Source organism: Macrobrachium rosenbergii, chromosome 12 (assembly GCF_040412425.1).
Source record: "Macrobrachium rosenbergii isolate ZJJX-2024 chromosome 12, ASM4041242v1, whole genome shotgun sequence".
NCBI lineage: Eukaryota > Metazoa > Arthropoda > Malacostraca > Decapoda > Palaemonidae > Macrobrachium > Macrobrachium rosenbergii.
Window position 1 is genome coordinate 113,793,548 of NC_089752.1, and position 27,573 is coordinate 113,821,120.

A 27,573-nucleotide genomic window follows, 5' to 3' on the forward strand; every position below is an offset into this window, starting at 1 on the left:
TGAAGAGTAAATGCAACATGAATGAAGAATGAGGGCTGATGTGAATGTACAGCAATTTCAGTGCTGCTTTTGATTTAGTAAATCACAAGGTGCTTATTTCAGGATTACTTCAAGATTTCCTTATAGGTGGGCTGCAGCAAGTTGCTGTTGAGTTTTGAGGGTAGAGTAATTCAAATAGAGTTTAGCGCTGCTTTTGATTTACTAAATTGCAAGGTGTTTATTCACAAACTTCAGAATCTTGGAGTGGGTGGACATGTTTTAGGTTTACTTCAAGATTTCCTTACAGGTAGGCAGCAGCAAGTTACCATTGATGGGATCTTTAGAGAACCAAAATCTATTGTGTCTGGAGTTCCACAGGGTAGTGTTCTTGGTCCGCTGTTATTTTTTGTGTATAAAAGTGATGTGATTGTTGGTCTGGAAAACAAGATTGTTCTGTATGCTGATGATGCAACACTTGTGGGTGTAGTAAAGACTCCACTTATAGAAAATGACACTGCCCTTAGTCTCAATCTCAACATGGAGCAGATTAGTGAATGGTGTAGTCAGTAGGGTATGAGGCTGAACTCGAGTAAAATTAAAATACTATTGATTAGCAGATCTTGTACAGATTTTCCTCCCCATCCTCCCCTTCAGGTGCATGGGACTCTACTGAATGAGTCTGAAGCTTTAACTATTCTTGGTGTAACTTTTGATGACATCGTAACATTTGAAAAACATCTAATGAAAGTGTCACAGTAAATGCCTCAAAATTTAGGTATGGTTAAGTAAGGCCTCATATTTATACCAGTGAAAAACCAATGCAACCTGTTTTAGGTCATTTGTCCTTCTTGTACTAGTATACTGTTCTCCAGTGTGGATGTCTGCTTCTGTTTACTAACATTAGCAGTTATGACTTGGACCATCAACGGATGGTCTTGTTTGTTGATTTTCCATAAGTTGTATTTTAACAGAGATCTTTCACATTCAAAATTGATCCTTGATCCTCTTTCTCTGTTGAGAGCAACCAGATTTGCTGAACAGCGGCACCAATATGCGGTAAATGTGCCTCACTGTCAAACTTCTCACTGAAGTTCAAGCAAAGATGCAGTGCAATACTACCCTAAAACAGTTCTCCTTGTATTTAATAATTTACTTACATTTTTATCTATTTATTTATTAATTTTTTTCTTTTCTAATGAATAATCTCTAAATTTTTTTCTATATTTCCTGTTACCTTCTGTTACTCATTCAAATGAACACCATGTTCTATGTAAGCTTGAATTTCAAGTCAATGGCTCCCTTGTGCTTGTTCCACGTGAAAAGGTTCATCTTCTGAATGATAATAATAATGGTCACTACTCTTCCCGCACCTGAGAGAGCTCTCTCTCCTTGTTCCCAACATGATCCCAGAGCTGGTGTATTGTGAAGGGGATGTCTTGAACCTACCCACCATTGGCATAGGCACAATCTGATGATCAAGCACATGCCTAGTGAATAGACAGAGTTGAATCAACTAGGTGTAATTAAAGGAAAGTGCAGTAGGAAGAGCTACCTGCACACTGGTCTGCAAACCATATACTCGTATGTGCAGGATTACACAACCAAGGCCACAGCTGGCAAGTGGATGATCTGAGGACTAAGCTGTGCACAGGTTCTGCCAATGCACCTCTGATGAGACACAGAAAGAGGAGCCCAAAAAGAGATCTCTCCCAGCTGAGAAAGTGGCTCTGGCTTTTCCCTCTGGGCTCCTGAGGAGGCTCAAGATGGAGGAGCCTACCATACTGCCTAAGTACATATGGTACAAGCACCTTTCATGTGCTGAACAAACAAAATGTGGGTAACCAACCACCTGTCTCCTCAGTGGCTGGGGGAGTGGGGGAGGGCAAAGCAACAACTTGTGTTCAATCCTGAAATCAAATATGTGAAGAGCATACAGACTTCTTTTGCTAATCCCTAAGCATTATGAAAGAAAGAAAGATTCTTGTCTCTTAGTGGGTAGGTATGGGGAGGCCCATACCTACCTTGCAAGAGGCTAAACGATCATTTGCAGGTGACTGAAAGCCTCCAACTCCCTCAAAAAAGGGGAAAGCCTCTGACTCCCTCAAAAAAGGGAAAGCACTTGCATGAAACCCAACAAGACTTCTTGGGAAAGATCCATTATTTTCCTCATCCTATGAGGGAGGAGGATGAGTGCAACTATGAAGGGAATGTAGTAGTAGGAGAGCACTTCCCTTCCTCACTCTGGTCTAGCTTTCCTCTACTGTACAGGTCGCAGTAGTCCTTCAAAGGATGACCACTATTAGAGACTAAACAATGTTGAGCTGGCAGTTGCAGTGTACTTGGGGAAAGAGCTGGGAGGACTTCAGCAGTGAAGGGATAGAGCTAGGTTAACACTTGAAAGTGACATCTTCTACCAACAGCCACTAAAAAGTAGTAAAATCTCCCTTAAAACAGCACAACTGCTCAAACTGAAATGATGATGTGTTAAAATAATGGGGATTCATCTAATAACAAATGGAGGGGATGAAGGTACTAGTCCTTCACATCTCTGAAAGATACTATTTCTTAGAAAAAAAAGGACTCAAACAAAAAATGCAAATTCAACTTAGCAGTCAAGAAGAGTATAGCAATACATCCTCAGATGCCAAAGGCAAGGAAAAAATGACAGTGGAAGGTGAATGGCCTTGAGAAGTTCAATGACTGTCCCAGCTCATGCTGAGGAATTCTTGTACATAAAAGACGTTGGTTTGCATTTCTGACAGAACAAATATATTTTATTTACAAAAATATGAATAGTATGCAAAAGTTTCCCAAATTTATGTCCAGTACTGATTATACACTAAGGTTTGCTAAGGAATCTTGTTAAGAAACTTACAATTTTCTCAATTTGTAGTCAAAATTATAGAAACTTTTTAATTTTTGATAAATACATTAATTTTCACTATACAGTATAAACTAAGTATCAAATGCAACATTTTAATTTCATTGAAAATATACTCCAGTAAAAAAATAAGGTGCTTGAGAGAAGTGAATGAACTTCAATTTCCTTATTTCAGTCAAATATGATTTTCTTTATATATGATTTAAAAGTCAGCAAAGCTTATCAATGATTCATAAAAAATGTTAACAGACAAACCTCACTGTTATGCTATAAAAACAATCAAATCACTGCTCAGTCCATAGAGCGTTGGTCCCAGAGGAGAGTGAATAACAGAATTGTTAGTTCCCCTCCTTCTATGACATTATACACTTAACAAGGTGCTTTGCGCTGATTGCTGACGAGTTCTGTAATTTTATTTTCTGCAAGGGACAGCCTTTGTTCCAAAACAACAACAGTCTGTGCAAGAGTGTCCAGCTGGGTGATAATATGCTGCAAAGACCCCTTTATTTGCTGTAAGGCAAGCGATGTATCTTCCTGATCATCATTCCTGGGCTTCTGGAAAGAAATTCAGTGCCATAGGTAGTTGTTAGAAACCTTTATATAAACTTGACATTCCCCAACTATACAAATTCTTAATTTTAAATATACTCGGCCTGCTCTCTGAAGAATATATGAGTCAATGCAAACTGACTATTTACTCTTTGGCTCGAAGAGCAAACAGCAACAACCTTCTATTCCTTTTTGCCATAAATAAGGAATTGCTGTTGCAGGAAGAGATCAACATCAAAATCTGATTAAAAATTAACTGATTATTCTGCGCCCTTACAAAACAGCATGGAAAGGTGTAATATTTCCAGTTCTGCAGAAGAATAAATTTATGTGTAATTTCTTCTTGATTTCTTGGATTCAGTTTAATATACAACATTTCATTTTCTATTTTAAGTTTTGCTAATATGTAGAGCAACAAATTAACTTTTTCCTTGTTATGTGAACTCAATTATTTTCATAGGTACCATATACTCCAACAGAGATATGAATATCAACAAACTGTAAAATGCCACGATTTGTGTTATGATACTTCATAACCGTCTCCAGAACCCATATCCAATCACTGAACTGCATTTAACAGCGTAGACACATCCTCATGTAAACATGATTATCTACATAAATCTGGATATAACTATGTTTCTCCATGCATATGACTGACAGCTTAACTGGTTTTCAGTACAGCGCTGTGCCTAAAAAGTGAAATATGAAAAAGAAGGACTGATCCCACACAATGAGAAAAGTATAGTACATAAGATTACACAGACTGAAAGTATGAAAGTGCTAGTGGAAGGGTTTAGAATACCTACTAACTTATTTGTTAATTTAGCTTCATGCCAGAGAAATCAACCAGAGATGCTCTCTTTCTAATGAAACGAATAAAGGGGAAATGCCATATGAAAACAAAGAAGTTGCACCTACTGTGTATACTTCTGGATCTTGATTAGATGGAGTATTAAGTTACATTATTACGAGTAACAAATACAGATTATTTAGGGGTGGTTGGCAGCAGGATCACCTGACATGACATTCTGCACAAATATATCTAGGTTTTCAACACATATTGGTTTTCTTTAACAAGATACCAACCCATGGGTTTTAAACCTTACGAAAAATTCCTACTTGCCTGTTTACGGGATGTTAAGTAAAAAAGACAAGGACAACGATAGCAATCTTCGAAGAATAGTAATATTTAATAAGCAAAGAATTCCTTATACAATGTTTTATTCTGGATAATTTACCTGGTTTTCAAACTCTGCAATAGTTTAACACTGAGGGTGTAACTGTTTTTTTTTATCTTCCACAACCCTAAACAGCACATCTCTAATCCAGCCCTTTGACCAGGGGTAATTTGTGCACTTAGGACCAACTCTGTGAAAAGGCCCATGAAACTTCTGGTAGTATAATTAAAGAAAGACAATGTGAAAATGTAGCAAAAGCTGGAAAGAGTAGTGATAACAGCATTAATGTTATCAATACCAATGTGGACAAATTTGAAACCCAAAACAATTAATGCATGTTATCAAAGTATCCGTTCTGTGGTTTTGATTCAGTCATTAAAGAATACCAGAGCAGAAATTCTAGTATTGTATTAGCTAAACAGGTGGGAGACAGTAATGCATTAATTTCTAAATTAGACAAAATTAGTACAGTTGAGTATAATGTGAACAATAATGTATTGCAGTACTGAATATTGAGTTTTGATTTATATTAATTTCATTAACATTACACATATGAGTTTGTAGGAATAAGAAAAGCTTACCAAGTATTCTTTACTTGACAATCACGGTTACAATTGATTACACAAGATAAGTATTATTTTAAACATTCTATTGTAAATCTTTCGGGTAATCATTTAGTAATAAAACGACAAGTTTGAGAAACGCTATAATGTATAGCAACTATATAGTACATACAAAAAAAAATTAAGTAAACCTTAGTTTAACCAGACCACTGAGCTGATTAACAGCTCTCCTAGGGCTGGCCCGAAGATTAGATTTATTTTACGTGGCTGAGAACCAATTGGTTACCTAGCAACAGGACCTACAGCTTATTGTGGAATCTGAACCACATTATAACGACAAATGAATTTCTATCATCAGAAGTAAATTTCTCTAATTCCTCATTGGCCGGTCGGAGAATCGAACGCGGGGCCCAACAGAGTGCTAGCCAAAAATGATACCAACCCATCCAATGAGGAACTAGTACATGCAAAGGAATGGGTCACAGGCTATATGGTCTCTCTACAAAAGAAATCAAACAGCTTTGTGATAAGGATAAGTATTTTCAGTATATATTATGTATTTCTGATCTAGTCTACTAAGAAGTCCTTATGTGATGACTGCAAAAGTAAAAATAAATGCTAACAAACCTGATGCCTTTTGGTGTCTGGTTGTTGGTGCGTTTGACTCCCATTATGAGTTCCAATGACGGCTACATCATCATCTGAATCTTCTTCTGCTGGTACTGATACAGTTATGTCATGAGGCCTATGGTAACGAGAGTCCTCCGTAACGGACAAGGTTTCACACAATTCCACTGACTCAATGTTGGTTTTATACACCATTACCTGTAATGAATCAATGTGATATATATCATATTATCATTAGAGTACTGTAACTGTATACCACTACTGAACTACTGCAGTATACTTAAAAAACATTGATACATCATGTGACATCCCTCCTAAAACATTACCTGTTTGTCATTGCCACCAGATGCAAAATACTCTCCATCTGCAGCAAAGTCACAGGATGGAACCGCACCCTGATGTCCGTGTAGTGTGTAAATTGGCCGACCTTCTAATAAATCTAATATTTTCAAGGTTCCATCTGCAGAGCTTGTCAACAGAATATGACCTGAAATCAAAATTAAATTTTATAACATAAAAATGACAAATTTTCAAACTAATTTCTATTTTTCATAGCTAACAAACCTGCAGTCATAACACTAGGATAAAATCTTCTAGCGCCAGCTGGAAATCGATAAAAAACAATAGGAATTGTTTATGTAAGGAACTGGTGGCATCTGGCATCATTCACAGGATGAGGGCGGAAGCAGGCAGCGACCTAATCTCAACCCTGTGAAGGATTCAGTGTTCTTCTTAACACCTTCGAAAGAGGACATACTTTTCGCTCTCCTCCCTTAAGCCGGTTTGTCCTTCTTTGCCCGTGTTTCTGTGGTTTGAGATATTTGTGTCATAGTGATATATACTGTGTATTGTGTGCTGTGTGTGTGTTTTGGCTTTTGATAATGCAGTCCCAAAACCTGTCTCAGCATTCCATTAAGCCTCAGAGGAAATGTCTTGGTGTAGCAAACTACCCTTGTTCGTGTTTTCTTGCTTCCTTTGAGACAGATCCCCATTCTACTTATGGTAGATGCAGCTCTAATTCTTGTAACGTAACTAACCTCTGCCCTGAGCGTCGTTCTTGGTCTCCTGAGCAATGGAGGATCTTTGCCAAGAAGCAGCAGCATAAGAGGAAGTCAGAGATGCCATCTTGGAAAGGGTTCTCTCCCTCTTCGATGGAGGTTTCTCAAGCTCCTCATTGTCTGCTTCTCCCTTGCACAGACCTCCTCCAGTTACTTCTTCCTTGGGAGATTTTACCCCTTCCCATTCTTCCAATGCTCATCCTTGGAAATCCTTGTATTGTTATCTTAAATCTAAAATATTACACATTTACCTAAAGTAAGGTAGCATACACTAGAAAATTCTGCAAATTTCAGACTCAAGACTAAAAGAAGAAGGCAAGACATCGAAGCTTGGCCATCCAATTTAGGAATCATTAGTTGCCAACAAACTTTCCTTTAAAGTATATACATTCATGAATCTAGCCGCCATTTGGTGCCTTTCTTAACACGAAGAAGAGCTCTGTAGACATTTCCTAGTTTTTTCAATCTATTCATCAACCATTATGCATACAGTATTCATTTATTCCTAAGTTTCCAAATTGTTATTTAGTGATTAAAGAATATGGGTAAAGAATCAACATGGTAACTCAAGGGATTAAACCTTTTTACTGTTAGTAGATGTGCAAAGCTATATGGTAGACAAGAGCATCACACTCTTGAAAAATTGTATCATTTCTGAACTGGGATACTATCTTTCAAGACTGTGTGCATCTAAATATGAATCTCAGTGTAACTATTTTCCAGTAAAAAATAGTTGAAAGTTCATGCCAAAATCCTGCAGCTTCCCAGGACTGTACTTAATGTGTAAGTTTGAGATTCTCATTACAGCTACAGTATTGAAATGGTTGGAGTCACTTGTTGCTCCAAATAATCATGTACAGTATTTTGTTACATATAAAATGGGTCCCTCCTTAATTTACAACTGCTAATGAAATAGACATTATTGTATGAGCATATAATGCACCTAATGATGAGTTCATTCTAATACAGTACCAGCAAACTTCATAAATGTTTCTATGTAATTTTTTCCATCGTGGGGTTAGACGTGAAATGAGTTTTCTCCATTCTCTTTTGTCCTGCGCTCTTTCTGCTGAAACACATCACATCTGCTTCAAAAGTTTAAAATGAAACTAATACAAGTTTTCAATTAAACTAATAACGTCTCCTAACTCTTTAGCAAAATCTTCTGAGGCTACTGATTCACACTACGGAAACTTGAGTCAAAAAGGTTTTAAAAATATGCAATAGATACAAGAAGCTTACACATACACAAGCCATTTTCTTTATTTACTCAGTACTTTGTTTTCCACTTGTAAACTTGATAACCATACAGTCACCACCCTACATACGAACATTCATGTTACAAAAATTCAGATATGAACAGACAGGGTCACAAGTTAAAATTGTTCGGAGCGCTCCCCTTTGTCACCTGTAAGTTTAAACTTTGCTTTGCACACCTATTCTGCCTAGTAGGAATTTTTGTCTCACAAGGAAGAAGAACCGGTTCCTTTAATCCTTTCCCTGATTATCCCAAGTATTCTCGTGATTAACGACCATGTATTCTTCTTATAATCATGAGAACACTTGTTCACACGTAAAATATTCCTACTCATTCTTCCTTATTTAACTTGTTCTTTGATGAATTCCTGTTTTCTATACTTCCTTTCTCCATAGAAAACATTTAGTAGGCATTTTTTGTTAAGAGATGGCAGTGTGCACCGTTTACTTTGTGAACTTCCAATGTCAGACTCTGCTACTGCAAAATTCTCTCCCAAGTTCATAACTTTCAAACATGGAAAAAATGCTAAATTCTGAATGTTGCATGAATCTAAGTTTTATTTTCTTCTTTTTACCTTTCTAACATCCAAAGTAATTCTTCATAATACTACATGATTTAAAAATACAGTGAAAATAATATAATCTATGGCTCCCAGGTTAATCTAAGACTCCTGAGTTGACTCAGGAATGCAAACATGATATTTTTTGAAGTTTAATATCTTCCTACGTTTTAATAATTTTCAACAAAAATTATGCACTTCATATCAATAACCAACTTATGAACAATTCAAGACATGAATGGCTGTCCGTAACGTAACTAGTTCGAAAGTTGAGTAGTGACTGTACTCACTTTTCTTTGAAGCTATATTCCAAGCTGTGATGTTTAATACCTTCTTCCTTTACATGCTTCTACTTCTACCTATAGTGAACTTGTATTATACTCACCAGATGGATGGAATGATAAGCAGAGGACAGGACCAGAGTGGGCATCATAATGCTGCAATAGCTTGCGTGTCCTTATGTCATAGATCTGCAGAGAAATATAATGGTTTTGAGAGAATAGTATAATTCATAACCCATTTTCCATATATAACTACTGTTCCATAGATATTGACAGACAGAAAACAACTTGGAAGTCAAAAGTTTGGCAATTCGTTATAAAAAGAAGCATAACGACTTTACCTTAACAGAATTATCGGAATTTGCTGCAGCAATGCAGGTGCCAGACGGATGAAATGCGACGTGAGTGGATGATCCTCTAAGATCTGGGAAGCTGTGCAGAGTGCTGGCTGTGTGAATATCATGAAGCTTAACTGTTTTATCGTCGGCACATGAGACTAGCATACGGCCATCAGGTGAAAAACGAACACATCGTACCTGCAGTCCACAGACAATATTACTTTGCAACTCTACATTAACATTTGTAAGAAAAAACTACTTAGCACATCAAACCAGAGGATATGGGGTTCATATACTGGTTCAATTTTCAACTCTTCCTTTATCAAATATCTGTAAACCTAAAGATTTAACAATGGGAGAGATCACACCTTTTATCAAGGAAAAGGAGATATTTTCTCCCAAAATAATTTTTGGTTTCATAAAGTTTACAATATGAATACAGACATTTTTATACATATGAGATAACACATTTTACTGTCTTTATATACAAAACAGCAATGAACAAAAACCTGACTGAAAATTAAATAAAATTGTACAATTATTTCATTTTTTGCCTCAGTTGCCTTGATATCTCGAAACACTAAGGGCTTTTCCCTGTCCGTGCAAGGGGCCGCTGGGATATGGGGAAGAGGGTCATCACCAGGGGATGGCACTAGACACAGAAAGCGGCAATTATGCCACCAAACTCTGCCACTGGGGAGATGCACTTCGTAGTCCCTTGATCTGCCACAGCTCATGATGACACCTACCTTGTTCCAGCAGTGAGATGTCGGATCCTTGATCCTTACTGTTTGACCAATATTCAACCTGGGAAGTGGGTGAGCATGCTGATCATACTGTAGCTTCACTTGTTCAGTGCAGGCAGCTGCACGACGGCCACAGTCCTCAAACTTGGCCTGCCACTCCTTTGAGAAAGACTTTGGATGAGTAGGTACATAGGTACGGAGTGGAAGGCCATATAAGATTTGTGCTGGAGAGCGGCCTGTAATACTTGGGGTGTTAAGCAGTTCCAAGAGACCCCGATCAAACTCCTCACAATCTATGTTGCCAGAAGGTGCTGTCTTGAGGATCAGACGCTTGGCAGATTTTACAGCAGCTTCAGCATGGCCGTTGGACTGTGGGTAGTGTGGTGAAGACATCACATGGTGGACACCCCAACATTTCAAGAAATCCTGGAAATTTTGGCTGATGAACTGCAGTCCCCCATCAGCCCTAAGGTGGAGGGGAACACCGACCTCCCTGAAAGACAAACGATCCTTATGGAGTTGGAGGCAGTGGCGTCACCTTTACATGGGACAACGATGGGCCATTCGGAGAGTTGGTTAGTGACGATGAGGAAGGATTTCCCAGCGAAGCCAAAAAAGTCAGGTGGGACAGACTCGAAGGGCCTCATAGGGTAGTCATCATTCAAAAGGGGTTCCTGCTGGAGACTAGGGTGCAACATCTAACAAGACTCACAGGCTCTGACGGTACTAGTGGTGTCGTAGTCGATGCCTGGCCAAAAGACAGTGTCTAGCAAGTCCCTTTGTGGTTTACACACCTCGGTGACTGTCATGAAGACAGGCAAGAGTGTGATGGTGAAGGGCAAAAATAACCACAATTCTTGTTCCGTAAAGAACAAGGTCATCATCAGTTGAAAGGTTGTCCCTCAGTTTCCAGAATGGTAGTAAGGAGTTGTGAAGGTTGTAATGGTTTGAGGAGAATCCTGAAATCACACAGTTTAGAAGATGGGTGTATGATGGGTCTACTCTTGCTGTGGCTCAGAGTTCCTGTAGAGTTCTGTCAGCATCCTGGGGTGGAGAGTCTTCCTCGGAGGTGATGGGGTTGACTGCCACAATAATCCTTAGGTGTGTTGCAATATCAGCAGACATGATTTCATCCTCTGGAGTGGGATGACTGATTGGGGTTCATGATAAAGCACCAGGAATGCAGAGCTGCTTGCCAGCCTGCCATACTGCTGTGTAGAGATACGGTGAAATCTTTTCCTTTAGACGTTGAAGACGGGGATTCTCGACTGCATCAAGTGAATAATGGTTAAGAACTGGGATGAGTGGTCAGTGATCTGTCATGAGGGTAAAATGCTGGAGGCCTTTGAGGTATAACCGACACTTAGACATAACCCAGACCACAACTAACATCTCTAGTTCAATAGTGACATAGCAAGACTCAGCATCTGTGAGGAAGCGGGGGCTGCACTGAACTAGATGAAGTCTGCCGTTACCATGGTCCTGTAGGAGGGCATATCCAATCCCGTAGAAGCAGGAGGCATCAGTCTAGAGAACCACTGGCAGGGCTGGATCAAAGGAGGCTAGGATTGGTGGGCTGACAAGAGCAACCTTGACTCAATGAAATGCCTCATCGTGGTCTGGGGTTCAAGTAAAGGCTCTCTTAGGGCTCATCAGAGGAAGCAGAGTTTGCGCTGCACTGGCAATATCTGGGGTGAACTTGGCTAACTGATTCACCAACCCCTTGAATGATCGAAGGTAAGTCAAATTAGTCTGAGTGGGAAAGTCGTGGATTGCACTGACTTTACCAGGATCAGCTGATATGCCCACTCCTGAGAGCTGGTATCCACAAAATGAACCTCAGGGTGCAGACTAAAAACTTGTCCCTGTTAAGGGTAATCTTGAACTTGCAGCATCTGGTAAGCATCTTGTGGATTCACTGAAAACGGGTGAAGTAATCTTCATCACAAAGGAGAATGTCGTCCACCACCTTAACGCAATTCTGCATACCCTGAAGGGCTGTGTCACCACAGAGGCAGAAGGCATCACCTGTAGCTGTGAAACAAATTGGTCCTCTACAGTGTTTGAATCAGCCGTACTGTGTGAAGATTGTTGTCAGATATTGACCTTCTTCGGGGAGTTCCATCTGCCAATACCCACATAAGGCATCTGCTGTAGTAAAATACCTTGCCTTTGAATTGCATTGTGGATGGCAGCGAATGGAGTTGGGCAAGGGTATGTCGGTTGGGAGACTTGGTTGTTAAGCTTGGTGAGGTTGACAGTGATACGAACACCTGAGGCTTTAGCCACTATGAAGAGGGGGTGACACCATTCTGAAGGTTCCTCACCAGCAGGCTTGATAATCCCTTGAGCCACTATGGAGTCGAGTTCTTCCTTGACCTGGCTTCGGAAAGCGAAGGGGATCTGACGTGGTGTGTGGACAGCAAAGGGCACTGCATCATCCTTAAGGTGAATCCTCATAGGAGGACCTGTCATTGGTTGGAGTGGTGCTGTCTTGAGATCCTCTTTGGAGACCAGCACATCCTTGAATTCCCGTAGAAAAAATTCTCTGGCCTCAGCAGGGGACGTGGTGGCAGAAAGGGGAAGTTCCTTGGACCTGTTCACATGTTTGACTTCAATAATGGCTTGGGGAAGTCAGGAGGGATGATGGCCAGTTCTAGACAGTGGCTGTAAGACAATAGTGGCATTGGGACGCCATCGTGAACCTGTATCACGGCAGAATAGGATTGCTTGCCAAGAGAAAGAGTGGCCTGGAAGGTGCCAAGAGTAGGTTTCATAAGTGAGTCACCTGCAGTTAAATGTAATATTTGTAGAGAAAGGCTTCAGACTGCTCCTAGGAATCTTCAAGAGATCAAGGTGCTGTGATCCAATGACAGTGACTTCGGCGCGTGTATCAGGTAACATCTGGATCCGAGATGTAACATCACCATGGGATAGCAGGACACAGATGGGTTTGGGTGACCTGCTAGCAGCTTCAACACAATGACAGCGGGACCTCTTTGAGGCCTGAGATTTACCTGATGCGCTACTATGCGTGCTAGCCTTCTTCTCTGACTTGCAGTATTTATCATAATGCCCCACATGATACCAAACTCGACAATGAACAGTGTTAGCAGCGCATCAGTGTCATGGACCAATGATCTCGACAACCACAGTTCTTCAATTACTCTTGGCTGCTAGGAACTTTTCCAAAGAACTGTGTATACATGCACAACTCTTGCAGGGAACAACAGATTTGGAAGCCAGAGCTGAAGCAGAAGTTTTCACGTGTCCTTTCTGTTTCTTGTAAATGGAGATGGCACACAGTTGAGAGGGTGGGGTACGAACAGCAGAAGTTGCCTTCCTGGCAGCCTCATATGAGCGACAAGTGTTAACCACCTCCTGTAGTGAAGCTATGGCTTCGAGGGAGATGAGTTTCTGGACTAATCCCTCATCCTTAATTTCCATGAGAATTATCATCTTGTTTTGAGTCTCCTCACATACTGAAGAATTCCCAGGGCAGATGTTCATTTCCTCAGCAACATGTTTGCGTCATACATAAAAATCAACAGTGACTGAGTAATCAACCCATGACAAAGTAAAAAAAAAAAAAATTTATGAAGAGTCATTTTCTTGCACGAACACTTTCTGAAACTTGAATTTACAGAATGACCACGCTATTAAGAGTGACCTAAAAGTAAATAAGAGTAAAGCAAAGCTTGAAAGCAATGTTTACTATTTTAGTACATGCTTATCTTAACTCAAAATCAATCCTAAAACTTACCCAGTTTGTATGCGTAGGCAGTGAACACACAAACTTATGTCGATGGACATTCCATATCTTTATGGTCTTATCATCCGAGCCAGTTACTAACTGTTGACCGTCAGGAGAGAAGTGCACTGATCTTACCGAGTTATTATGTGCTCGAAATTCTGTTGAGTCTCCTAAAAGGGTAAAAGAAAAACTTGTAATTGACAGTGAACAGAATGACCAACTCTTTTTAGAGTTTGGTTAGTCAGTTTCATTTGTAAAATAATTAGATGCAGTTCTCCGTCTGTAGACTAACAAACAAATAAATAATACCAGACAGAATCATCTACCTAAACTACTACTCATTTGCCTAGCTGGATTGTCGATGGTAATAAATCTACTAAGTTGTCAATATGATATTTTTATGATAAAATAAAGTTTTGTACATACTTACCCGGCAGATATATACTTAGCTATAGTCTCCGACGTTCCCGACAGAATTTCAAAACTCGCGGCACACGCACAGGTAGGTCAGGTGATCAACCATACCCGCCGCTGGGTGGCGGAATAGGAACCATTCCCGTTTTCTAATCAGATTTTCTCTTCCACCTGTCTCCTGAGGGGAGGCTGGGCGGGCCATCAATCGTATATATCTGCCGGGTAAGTATGTACAAAACTTTATTTTATCATAAAAATATCATTTTTGTACATGCAACTTACCCGTCAGATATATACTTAGCTGAATGGCACCCTTGGAGGAGGGCAAGAGACAGAAAATAACTAAAAACGGGAAACAACATATGTTGTAGGATAAACAAAAACCATGGTTCTTACCTGATTGGGCAGAAGACTTCATGGATACTGTCTATGAGTCTGCTTGCCTCAGGAGCTTCAGCGAGGATGAGACCTGTGACTGACAGCCCTTCTGGATCGTGCCAATGGGGGATGACCCACTAACATGGCCGAGCCTATAGCGGATCGTGTCAAAGGGGGCTGACCCACTTACATGACCGAGCCTACACCTGAATCGTATCAATGGGGGCTATCCCTCTTACATGACAGAGCTAGGTGTCCATACAAATTACAAGGAACATGACAACCAATCCCGACCACCTGACCAATCCTAACCTTGTTAGTGATAAGAATTGAAAGGGGAAGCATAATTCCATCACCCTCTTTCAACCAACCATAAAAACACACACCACCAAGCCTAAAAACAACTAAATTAATTAAACTAAATAGGATTGGATTCAGCTCCCTGTCCCAGCACCGAATCCGCAGAGATACGCACGCTCCTAGAGAGAAGCACTTATCATAATGTTACTCTAATATCTCGTAAGTAATGAGATGCGAACGTTGAATTACACCTCCAATAGGTTGCCTCTAAAATAGACTGGAGAGACAACGTCTTGTGAAAAGCCAAGGAAGTAGCAATGGCTCTCACTTCGTGTGCTTTCACCCTAAGGAGCTTAAAGTGCTCATCCTCACATGAGATATGCGCTTCCTTGATGACGTCCTTAATAAAAAAGGACAGCGCATTCTTTGAGATCGCTCGTGAAGGATTCCTGACAGAGCACCAAAGACTTTCAACCGATCCTCCCAGAGATTTCTTCTTTTCTAAGTAGAATTTAAGGCTCCTGACAGGGCATAGAGTCCTCTCCAACTCATGTCCCGTCACAGAAGAAAGACCTTTTAATTCAAAGGTTCTTGGCCACGGTTTAGAAGGATTCTCATTCTTCGCTAGAAAGAATGGTTTAAAGGAGCATATAGCCGAACCTCCCTTAAAACCAACTTTGCCGTCTAAGGCTTGTATTTCACTTATTCTCTTAGCTGAGGCAAGGGCAAAGAGGAAAAGTGACTTCCTGGTGAGGTCCCTGAAGGAAGCTTGATGAGGAGGTTCGAATTTTTAGACATTAAGAATTTCAAAACTATGTCTAGATTCCAACTGGGAGGTTTCAAGTCCTGAATTTTGACGTTCAAAAGACCTTATAAGGTCATGAAGGTCTCTGTTTTCCGAGATATTCAGATCTCTGTGTCTGAAAACCGAAGATAACATACTCCTGTATCCCTTAATTGTGGATACAGCGAGGTTGCAATGTTCCCTTAGGAAGATAAAGAAATCAGCAATGTTTGTCACAGAGGTACTGGAAGAGGATATCTTATTGGTCCTGCACCATCTTCTAAAGACCTCCCACTTCACTGGTAGACGCGAAGGGTTGAGGATCTCCTGGCTCTTGCAATAGCCTTCCGCAGCTTTGTGCGAAAAACCCTTCGCTCTGACCAGACCTTCGATAGTCTGAAGGCAGTTAGACTGAGAGCGGGAGATTTCTTGTGGAATCTGTTGAAGTGGGGCTGTTTGAGAAGATCGTTCCTGTGTGGAAGCGATCTTGGAAAATCTACTATCCATTCCAGTACCTCTGTGAACCAGTCTTGAGCTGGCCAAAACGGAGCTACCAGTGTCAGTCTCGCGCCTTCCGATGATGCAAACTTTCTTACCACTTCTCCTAGGATCTTGAATGGGGAAAGGCATATCCGTCTAATCCTGTCCAATCTAGGAGAAGACTGTCTATTGCAACTGCTCTCGGGTCCGATATCGGAGAGCAGTAGTTTTCTAGCCTTGCATTCCAGTGGGTTGCAAAAGGTCGATATTCGGCCTTCCCCACAGGTTCCACAGACTTTCGCAGACTTCTGAATGGAGAGTCCACTCTGTGGGAAGGACCTGATCCTTCCTGCTGAGAAGGTCGGCCCTCACATTCCTCTCTCCCCTGTACAAATCTGGTGAGGAGTCTGATCCTCCTCTCCTGAGCCCATAACAGCAACGTTTTTGCCGTTTCGTAAAGGGAGAAGGAGTGTGTTCCTCCCTGTTTCCTTATATAAGCCAGGGCAGTAGTGTTGTCTGAGTTCACTTGGACTACTTGTCCTGCGACAAGGAACTCGAACTTGATGAGAGCCAAATGAACTGCTGATAGCTCTTTCTTGTTGATGTGCCAGTTCACCTGGTCTCCCTCCCAGGTGCCTGACACTTCTCTCGACCCTAGTGTTGCCCCCCATCCCGACTCCGAGGCGTCTGAGAACAACACTAGGGTAGGGCCTGTAACTGAAGAGACAGTCCTTGGCATAATTTTCGAGGGTCTAACCACCAGTTGAGATCCTCTTTTATCTTGTCCGAAATTTGGAACAAAGTTGCTAAGTCCTGAGACTTCTGGTCCCAACTCTCCTTTAGGAAAAACTGAAGAGGTCTCAGATGAAGTTTTCCTAAGGAGACGAACTGTTCCAGCGAGGAAATGGTCCCCAGCAAACTCATCCACTCCCTCGCTGAACAATGTTTTCTCCTTAGAAAAACTGTCACCTTTTCTATGCAGCGATCTATTCTCTCTTGGGATGGAAAGGCTAGAAAATCCCGAGAATCCATCAGAATCCCCAGGTAAACAATGCTCTGCTGCGGAACAACCTGGGATTTCTGTAGGTTTACTAATAGTCCAAGGGACTGTGTCATATTTAGGGTGATCGACAAGTACTCCAGACAACTGTCCTTTGATTGAGCTCGAATCAGCCAATCGTCGAGATACATTGATATCCTCACTCCTCTAAGTGAAGCCAGCGTGCCACATTCCTTAAGATGCCCGTGAACACTTGTGGGGCCGTCGAAAGACCAAGCACAGGGACCTGAATTGAAAAACTTTTCCCCGAATCACGAACCTCAGGAACTTTCTTGACGAGGGATGAATGGGAATGTGGAAGTAAGCGTCCTGCAGGTCCAGGGAGACCATCCAATCCCTGGACGAAGAGCTGCAAGAACCGAAGAGGTAGTCTCCATTTTGAATTTCGTCTTGATTATGAAGAAATTCAGGGCGCTTACATCCAGAACCGGTCTCCAACCCCCCGAGGATTTCGGAACCAGAAAAAGACGGTTGTAAAACCCGGGGAATGGAGGTCTTGAACCGTTCTATTGCTTCCTTTTCTAACATTTGTTCCACTGCTAGAAAAAGAGCCTGGTTCTTGATGGGATCCCTGTAGCTGGCGGATAACTCCCTGGGAGTTGATGTTAAAGGAGGACTTTCCCTGAAGGGGATAAGGTAGCCTCTTCTTAAAATGGAGAGGGACCAGTCGTCCGCCCCTCTCTGTGCCCAGACCTCGGCGAATTGTAGCAGTCTGGCACCTACTGTCGTCTGGAGTACTCGTTCTTCATTTGGTCCTTCTGATAGAACGAGAGGAAGACCTTCCTCTCCTCTCTGGTCTTTTGCTCCTGAAGGAGGGTCTGGACGAAGGACCACCTCGAAAGGGCTCCTGAAAGGGAGCCTTCTCCTTCTTGGCGAAAGGGACGGCAGGTCTGACCCTCTTCGAAGACTGGGCCAAAAGGTCTTGTGTCGCCTTTTCAGATAACGAGCGAGAAATCTCCTTCACCAAGTTTTGAGGAAAAAGGTGAGGAGAAAAAGGAGCAAACAGAAGAGAGGATCTCTGAAGAGGAGACACAGACTTCGTGAGGAAAGAGCTGAATACTGACCTCTTCTTCAGAATAGCAGCTCCGAATAAGGCAGCGACTTCCGCGGAACCGTCCCTCACTGCTTTGTCCAAGCAAGACAAAACACTCACGAAGTCATCCAAACACAGGAATTCGGGATCCCGAGTCCTGTTGGCCAAAGCTCCAAGAGACCAATCCATAAAGTTGAAGACCTCCACAACTCTAAAAAGACCCTTGAGGAGATGATCCATTTCACTCATTCCCCAAGTCGCCTTCGCTGAAGAAAGGGAAAGTCTCCTGGAGGAGTCAACTAGATTAGAGAAATCTGCGTCAGCAGATGTGGGGAGCCCCAACCCCATAGGCTCCTTGGTCTCATACCACATTCCTGATTTGCCCAAAAGTTTCAAAGGAGGGAAAGAGAAAAACCGTCTTGCTTGCATCCTTCTTAGACTGCATCCACTCCCCTACTCCTTTAAAGGCCTTCCTCATCGAAATCGTAGGGCGCATCTTGACAAACGAAGAGGGTCTAGTTGACTTGGTGCTGTCCCACAAAGATCCCGGAGAAGGAGGGGCAGCATGACAAAGAGAATCTCCAAACTCCTGAATTAAAACCGAAGCCAACCGTTTGTAATCCGAAACTCCAGCGTCCTTAGGAGAATCCTCTTCTGAAACTTCCTCCAAAGCAGCAGGCGGAGAGGAAGGCTTAAGAGAAGAAGAGCGCCTATCAGGAGAAGCGAGCCTGGAAGGAGAAGCACTCCTGTCCAACGAAGAGCGCCTACCAGGAGAATGGCGCCTGACCCCGGACGGGCGCCTGTCAGGAGAGGGGGTCCTGTCCACTGATGAGAGCCTTCCAGGAGAGGAGGCCCTAAAACGAGGGCGCTTGGTAGGAGAGCGGCGCCTGCCGGAAGGAGGGAGCTTGGAAGACGACGAGCGCCTGCCCAAAGGAGAAGAACAGTGAGGCGAAGTGCGCCTGGAAGGAGAGGCGCTTCTCTCTGATGACGAGCGCCTGGAAGAAGTGCGCCTGCTGGGAGACTGGCGCCTGTTCGGCGAAGAGCGTCTACGAGACGAAGAAAACTTGCTGGACGAAGGAAGCTTGGCAGGAGAAGAGCGACGAGTTGAAGACGAGAGCTTCCTGGAACTCTTGACAGGAAGAAAGTCATCCTTCCTACGAGAAGAGGAGTCCTTAGCAAGAGATCCAACAAGCGCCGATAACTGCTCCTGGAGGCCGATCAAAATCTTCTTCGTCGAATCCTTCACCCCTGATGGAGAGGAGGAGGGGGATCTACGAGCTCTCTTCCTGACAATAGGAGAATCCTCCGGGAAGCGCTCAGGGCTCGAGTCCAAACGCTCTACTCTAGGAGCCTTCCAAGATCTCTTCAAAGGGCGCGACTCCTCAGCCGAACTCCAACCACGTCTCGGAGAAGACGCGTCAGACGACGAGAAACACTTTTTCAGGATGCCTTTTCTATGGCGATCCAAGGCAGCCTGGGACGCAACAACAGGATCTGCCGAAGGGACGCCTGATCGTTGGGGATGCTCTACATCCTCCCTGCGGCTTTCGACATTCCTCCTCCACTGGTCCTGGGAGTTTGGAAGAGGTCTAGGCCTAGGAGCAATGCGGAGCCGATCAGACGCCCCCTCCACTACACTGGGGACACTGCACATATCACTGTCACTCTTACCTTCCTTCATCGCGCGCAGTTGCGATTTCACACGAAGAAGTTCCGCTTTCATCGTAGCCATTTCAGAGGACGAATCCACAGGTTCGATGAAGGGAGAAGGGGCTGAAACCAAAGGATTAGGAGAGGCTACTGGGTTAATTTCAAAATCATGCTCAGCAGAGCGAGACCTACTCGAGCTTCTGGAGGAAGCCTTCCTAACTCTATCCTTTTCAAGCTTCTTCAGATAAGAAGACAAAACCTTCCATTCCTGATCAGACAATTTCTCACACTCCTTGCACCTATTGTCCAAAGAACAATCATTCCCCTACACCTCATACATACAGTGTGAGGGTCTACCAAGCTTTCGCAACCTCACCTTACATTCTTGCCTAGCACACACACGGAACACAGGCGAAACATTAATGTCAGACATCTTAATGAACAATCCAAAAGCAAATCCAAAAACAGTCCACAATAGCGTATGCCAAACCAAAGATCCAATACGTCACCAAAATCAGGCCAAAAGATCCTCAGCAAGCGAGAAAACGAAAATCAAAGCAGGAGGAACCAACAACAGATGTTGCCGGAACCAGCGACAGAGAAAATCTGATTAGAAAACGGGAATGGTTCCTATTCCCGCCACCCAGCGGCGGGTATGGTTGATCACCTGACCTACCTGTGCGTGTGCCGCGAGTTTTGAAATTCTGTCGGGAACGTCGGAGACTATAGCTAAGTATATATCTGACGGGTAAGTTGCATGTACAAAAATGATGTACTCAAGCCAACTTACTCCTCATTCTTTTTCAATTAGTTGCATGTTTGCATCTGAAAGCATACATTATTTGTTCTCATTACTGTTCTTGTTGACTCAGCCTCAGGGAGGCTTGAGGAACAGAGCCTTCAGCTTTGACAGTTGCTTGAAGCTCTCTCTTCAGTAGCTTGCTTGGAATCTCTTGAGCAAAGTTGACCATGGATGATAATGTTATCTCTGGCACAATAGTTTTAACATTAAACAAATTCAGTGGTCTTTCTCTTATAACACTCAGCTAATTAGAAGTGTAGCCAAAAAACCATAAAATGGTATAATCAGCTAAAGCTACTGGACTGATTTGTTTAGGCTTTCAAAATGAGCAGCAGAAGATAATAACAGTTAAAGCAGTAACTGTGCAAGTGATAGGAACAGCAGAAGTAGCAGCAGACATGGAACAAAGCCTAGATTATCATACACTCCATTTTTTGTAGCATCCAATAATTAAGCGCCTCAGTTTCCCGGTCATTTTGGCCTGCAAAATATAACTGACCAAGAAGTCCAAAGATACTGCAGGAAGTGATGGAAGGACCTATTACCCTAAGGGATGTAGGATAAAGAGACAATGATCTTCAAGTTCAGCAAGGGAGAATATAGATTCCTCATTTTATTTCCTTTGCTAAAATTCAAAGGATTTCAGAGAAATCTTACAAAAAAAAAAAAAAAAAATTATGAATTCAAGAAGTTCATCATTTGTTGCATGGCTATACTACTTCCAAAGCTCTGGAAAATGAGAACAAAAATGCTTTCTACTTATCTCAGACAGAGCAAACATTTTTTCAGCGTTTTGTTACAAGGCAGGCTCGATTAATTCACCTACAGTATATTTAATTGACACTAACAAATATATTTATATATACGTAAGTCTGAGCAAAGATAAATTCTTATCTTTCATTGCACCATAGTTGCCAAACCAGTGGTTCCATTTCTCTCTCAGACATGCATTTAAAGCTTTCCTTAGTAAAGGAAAACCTCTTCATTTAATTCCTTAAGCTGATAATCAAGTTGTCAGTGGAAATCCTACCCCAAAATAAGGGAAGACACATGAGTTATGCAGTTACTGAATGACCACTGCATCCCTATAAATCTGGTGACTGTAACCAGGTGATTTCAAACATTAATAATGTTGGGAAGTTTGTCAGCACCTGAGATGATGTAACACAATTTCTAAAAATCACCTGATATTTTTCTTCTATATGCAGCTTAGTTTAAATCTGAACTTCAAAATCCTGGTTTAAAGCCAGCCAGATACAGTGAAACATTGTAATAAATTAAGTCTTATTTTTCTATACATATTTACATCACATAAACGACAACACAAGATGAAATTTTCATGCCACTTTTGCATAACATCGGCAACAAATTACAAGAAATAAAATTTAACAGTAAAACTGACCTCTAATATTGGGAACCCACAGTCTAACTGAACGATCACGAGAACAGGATGCCATGAGATTGCCACTCGGAGAAAAACATACATCGTACACGGAATCAGAATGACCTACAAATCTGCAAACAGAAAACTGATTGACATCACAAAACTTCGCTTATTAGAAGTTATCATAAATTAATATATATTTTGAAAGTTTACTTTTGTTTCCTTAAATAGCAGCCTGTACCTTTTATTGTGTGTTGCTTTACTCCAAAGGAGATCAATATAAATTTAGTAAAAAGATCCTGTACCCTAAAGGGAAGACTTTCCCACAGTAAGAACTGAATGATTGATTGCTTTGATACCAAACTGTCACAAAAAAGGCCTCTGGCACTGAGATTCACTACAGTAGAGCTGTCCTTCCATATACAGTTATTCAGTGCACAAGTTCAGTTGTACAAAAATGTAAAATAAAAAAAAAAAATAAAAAGTTTGAATAAAAAATTAATCATTAACATTTTATTCCAAAACTTTCAGTGCAGCTGCCTGCCTGAGCAGACATCTGACTCATCTGTTTGTCAAATGTCTCCCCTGGTTCCACCTACTCACAATATAGTGCTGCTGAGGACATCCAAGAGCACATAATGTGTAGGCAGAATAATATATTTATGAGGTTCTGAAAGTTTCTTCTGAAAGTTTCAACTCCACAAAGGATTATCACTCACCTTTGAAAGAATTAAGTTACATTAAAATTCTCTTATTTTTCAACATGCATCTCTGCTATGAGTTTACTATGTACAGCAAACAAAACTAGAAAGACACTACAACAAATACATCCAATATCCTTCACAATCTTGAGAGAAAATTTACTTGACATTACCAATTCTTTTTCAGCTAAAAACTCTTTATTCTTACTGAAGAGACAGGTGCAAAATGTTACAATGACCAATACCTGTAAGCCCGGACTTGCTGCCTGAAGTTCCACACCATGACTGTGTGGTCAAGAGAGGCAGATACAATCTGCTTTCCATTTGGGCTGAAGTTGAGGGCTGTAACTACATCTCTGTGGCCCTTGAAATGGCGTTCAAGACTTGGGTCGTCACTCATCTTCTGTTATTGAAATCACACTGAAAAATGTGATTCTCATTAGTACACAAAAATATCAATCATGATTTACAAAACATAAGTACTGTAAAGAAAAAATTAAATGTTAATACTGTGAATAAAAAAGTCAAAACGGAATTTCTCTACAAGCTGAGTTGAACTTCTAATGAATAAAACACTTCTCAGAAAAATTTGAACCATTTATTTTTTTCAATCTTCATTGTTTCATGACACGCGTCATGACTTTTTATTAAGACCTAAGAACTATTCTAATGTTTCTATTTGGGTTCATAAGATATCAGCTGACACTAAAATAGGCATGTACTCCAAAATACCTGTTGATCTACACTACAACCTGTCCATGCTATCAAAGCATTAAAGCTATAAGGGTTGGTAGAATGTGGAGAAATGAATATTATCAATCTCACCACCATCACTGATTTTTTTTTTTCTTGTTATCCTCCTTGCAAGAAAGAGATGCTGGATATTCTGCAGCCATGAAGTGAGTTACATCTTTCATGACCTGGTGTTTCTTCAGCAGTGGTAACTCTCTTGTCATAACCTGGTGTTGCCTCAGCAGTGGTAACTCTCTCGGCACCCTGACAAGGTCAAGATCAAGATACCACTTGGTTGGTGGCCAACAAGGAGTCATGTCATCCTAACACCAGGAATGATCAACACTTGGTTGAACATTTGACAGATCAGGCTAAACAGGGGAAAGGTTTATATACATATCAAGGTTTTCCTGGGAGAGTTGGAAGGCATCTTCTAATGCAGCCCAGGGTAACAACACTTGAGAGAACACTGGGAGTTTCCTGTTTAACTGTGAAGCAAACACTGTTGTCCTTCAAACCTAAAACAACCTTTCTGCCAGACGCTTGTGCAGGAACTACTCTATTCCTATAACCCTGCCTCCTGGTAACTATGCTGGTCTGCTAATAGACTCTGGCAACCTGGGATGCATCTGGCTGGCAGCCCAACTTGTGCACTTGCCCTGCCAACCCCTGAGGGGAAGAAAGACCTTCTCCCCTTACTTCATGGTATATGCCTTCAGTCTTGTTGTCTATTACTAACATTACTTAGTGAACCATGAACTGATTCTGAAATGATTGTAGTACCGGAAGTGCTGCTCCCATTTCAAGAATGTTGACATGAAAGTGAGAACTAAGGTTGGTATGCAGAGCAGCCACTGGCTATATCTGATGCAACCCTCCAACTGACAAGTAGTATGGAACAAAACTTGTTCAGCGTGTTCTTAAAACCTACAGAAATGGTCTTACTGGTGAATTATTTAGAGGCGGGGATTTTGCATTTTTTCTTTTTTTTTTTTTTGCATGCCCTACACTTGTTCTCATTGTTGCTGATGTGAATATTAGCCACAGACTGCTCTATCTCTAGTCCTTTGAATACATATCAAATGGCTTGCTGATCACCAGGACTGCAGACTGAGATTCTTTTAACTGAATCAGTCATGCACAGACTGACTTAGGTCATGCTCCAAGCCATATTTTTAGCTAACAGACTATACATATATTTTTTATGTTCATGAAGCCTGGGGCTATACATATCCAGTCTGTATATCATCAATAAGGTGAGCTGTTCTGTGATAAATGATGGCTCTTGAACCAGATGTTTATTTCTTGTGAATAACTTAGCTACATTTAACCTCAAGTTGAGGAATGTGCTATTTTTCCCTAAGGCAGATAATTAACTGTGTAAGTTTAATATAACACTGGAAGGTGCAATGCAAATAATGAAGGTACCATGTGTTAACTGTAAGACAGTGGTTAATAACAACAGCAAATCACAGCATATTAAAACCTGCTGAATTTTAATACAGAGATACTGAGCAAAGAAAGACGAATATTGTTTGATTTTTTCACATTACTACAATCGGTAATGTTAAGGAAGGAGTGTGGTTATGGTACTTCTCATTTGGTAGTAGTCGACAATAGCTGTGCACACACTGTTCTGCTATGCACACTTTCTTTTTTAGGGGCAGGGGAGACACTGTGTTTCCAGTGGGTGGGGGCAGGTCTGCCCTTCCACCAGGTCAGGGAAAGGTGCCCTAGGTTAAGGTTAGGTTAGGTTAAGATGCACCCCTACTGAAATATACCTTTGACAATAATTGTGCTAACTGAGATAGAAGGTAACGCAGACACGTGTTCAAATGGTCCAGAATTAGTTAGCACAACGAAGAACTGGAGTGTGTTCAGCAGATCAAGTGTCCTTTTGCAAAGAAATGGAATAGGCCTATGTATTGCATATATATCATTGCATTTCATTTTAAAAAAATGAATTAGAAATGGCAGTATTGCAGAAAGTTTGTAAGGCTTTAAGACGATGAAAGCTAGTCTTCACTATCCAACAGAAACTACGCTAGGCTAATGCGTTTTGCTACATTTTTGTTTCTGGATTAGCAAAAAAGAAAAAAAAGATAATAATTGGTTTTATTCCCCTTTCATCTTCAAATGATACTGGGCAATTGGTCTGATAAGGTACTAAGAACTTTCTCAAGTCCACCCCCTCCCCCCAAAAATGAAACTAGACAGATATCCTACTGGTTTATTTCCACCTGGCCAATGCTACAGTAAGCTATACCATAAATTGCTGGTATCAGAGCAACTACATTTCGAGGAAACCAATATTCGTCTTGAATGGCCTATTCCCTGATGTTTGAAGCACCTAGGCTACTTTGCCTAAATCTACCTTCTAGCATTGTTGGCCTAAGCCTATGTTAGCCTCGAGCCCAACCTCAACCTAACCTGGGCTAATCTAGACTAGTCCATGCAGTAAAACTGAAGACCACTACCGCGGCCTGGTTCCCGACCTTTTCTTCATGGTTTTTGTTTATGCTTATTGTGTATGTTTATGATATTTACAGTCTTTTGTTTGTTTTACATTCATCCCCAAGGGGCTGGTAGTAACCATGGCACCCATTTTGCACGTAACCTGCTTGTTACCGAACCAGCTGGGCGCGGTGGTAATCTTCAGTTTTACCGTTAATGGCACTGCCTTGCATCCTAGGGTACCCCACCGGCGGCTAGATACGGTACCATTTCATACGCTAGTCCGATGTTTTAAGTCTTGTCAGATGAATATTAGCCCAAAAACGACTTCAGTTATATAAAGCACTCAACGAATAAACCGATTCATCTTTCTATTAATAATTTTCAAACTACAAAACCTCTACAAAAGACCGAACGTCCCTGCCGTAGGGGCAAGGAAAGCTACAGTTACGGCATTTTTAAACATCATAATCAAACTTACATTATAAAATCACAAATTTACAAAACGTATATACAAAATCGAGTACAATGAACAGTATATTACAAGGCCGACTAACCTGTCCTGTTAAAACACGTAGGGAGTTGGCAGTTGGGAACCTTTGTTGAGGTTTGTTTACGAATTGTGACGTCGAGTCTGGCAGCCTTTGAAATAGGCGGCAAAAACACGGATCTGTTCATATATCCTAGATTGGGTGTTTGCTTTTAAAATTCCGTAATTTCTCATAACTCCTGTTGTATAGTTTGTCATTTTGGGACAGTACTCAAATTTGCTTTCATGGAATACTGAGATGCTGTTTTTAAATAAATTTGTTTGTCTGTTCGTTTGTTTGGTTACTCCAGAGGGAATACAAACGTGAAGGAATAAACTACGGTAAATTAAAGCTGATATTTTAAAATTCTTTTCGGTTTCTTCATCTTGTCTTAGGTTTACCGTCAATGCTTTTAAACTTTATAGTCAAATCAAGACGTGTTAAGGATTGTCAATAATATAATTCCTAAGAAAAACAATTACAAAGTCTTTAATAACAAAACTTATGTGGAATGCATTTCTAATCCCAGAAGTATTGACGTGATCACAATTTCCCAGAAGCATTTCATACTTTTCAGTCTTATTGAGGTTATTTTAAAGAAACTAGAAATTACAATCGTATATAGTCATATTTCCTACCCTTTTCCTCACTTCCATAGTAAATAGAAAAGTACACATTCATTGCAGTTTACCAACCTCTCACTCTCGCATGTCGACATCCATTCCTTCCTCATTAATCCTCTCTTCACCTTTCGGTTCCTATTTCCCTTCCTTATTTGCCTCTTTCAGACCACTCTTTGATCATATTGACTGAGACTTTGGGCCTATATAGGCCTCTTCTCATCCTGCATTCGGCCCACCTTCAGGAGAGTCATTTGTTTACAAGATGGACGAGGAGGAGGCATGACAGACCGTGTCCCAATTAGTTTCCTCGGGGATTCTTTCAAAAAATGTTCTCCGGTTCTTTCGTTTCTGTGTCCCTGTATTGGTCGGTTCTGAGGCATCGCCCCACCTTCCTTCCCCGGTATTTTTTCTCGCTGCTGGTGTCTCTTCGCGCGGTAAAAGGAAAATATGTTTTTGAGCAATGATTTTGTAAACGCT

At 41.3% G+C, this 27,573-nt stretch overlaps 1 protein-coding gene across 2 annotated transcripts; it reads right to left on the reverse strand.

Annotated features, from left to right (window-relative positions):
* Nucleotides 1–1,288: 1,288 nt before the first annotated feature.
* LOC136843905 (POC1 centriolar protein homolog A-like) lies at nt 1,289–26,636 on the reverse strand. Of its 2 annotated transcripts, none has more exons than XM_067112812.1 (9): nt 26,501–26,636; nt 23,003–23,177; nt 22,075–22,187; nt 13,781–13,941; nt 9,275–9,469; nt 9,038–9,122; nt 6,104–6,264; nt 5,778–5,975; nt 1,289–3,412 (listed from the first exon to the last, which is right to left on the reverse strand). In XM_067112812.1, exons 2-9 carry the CDS (start codon nt 23,155–23,157, stop codon nt 3,230–3,232), a joined length of 1,251 nt encoding a protein of 416 aa, XP_066968913.1. In that variant the 5' UTR covers nt 23,158–23,177; nt 26,501–26,636; the 3' UTR covers nt 1,289–3,229. The 2 variants fall into 2 exon arrangements, with proteins under 2 accessions (XP_066968913.1, XP_066968912.1); XM_067112811.1 differs by having other exon boundaries at nt 1,289–3,415.
* Nucleotides 26,637–27,573: the final 937 nt, after the last annotated feature.

What these genes read in the sequence shown, in the direction of transcription:
- LOC136843905 (XM_067112811.1), bottom strand. Translation starts at nt 23,157, where the DNA reads ATGAGTGACGACCCAAGTCTTGAACGCCATTTCAAGGGCCACAGAGAT. An exon ending in ATTCCGATAATTCTGTTAAG is followed by an intron (nt 9,123 to 9,274) that starts GTAAAGTCGTTA and finishes ATTTCTCTGCAG; the next exon opens with ATCTATGACATAAGGACACG. An exon ending in CAGACACCAAAAGGCATCAG is followed by an intron (nt 3,416 to 5,777) that starts GTTTGTTAGCAT and finishes ATTTCTTTCCAG; the next exon opens with AAGCCCAGGAATGATGATCA.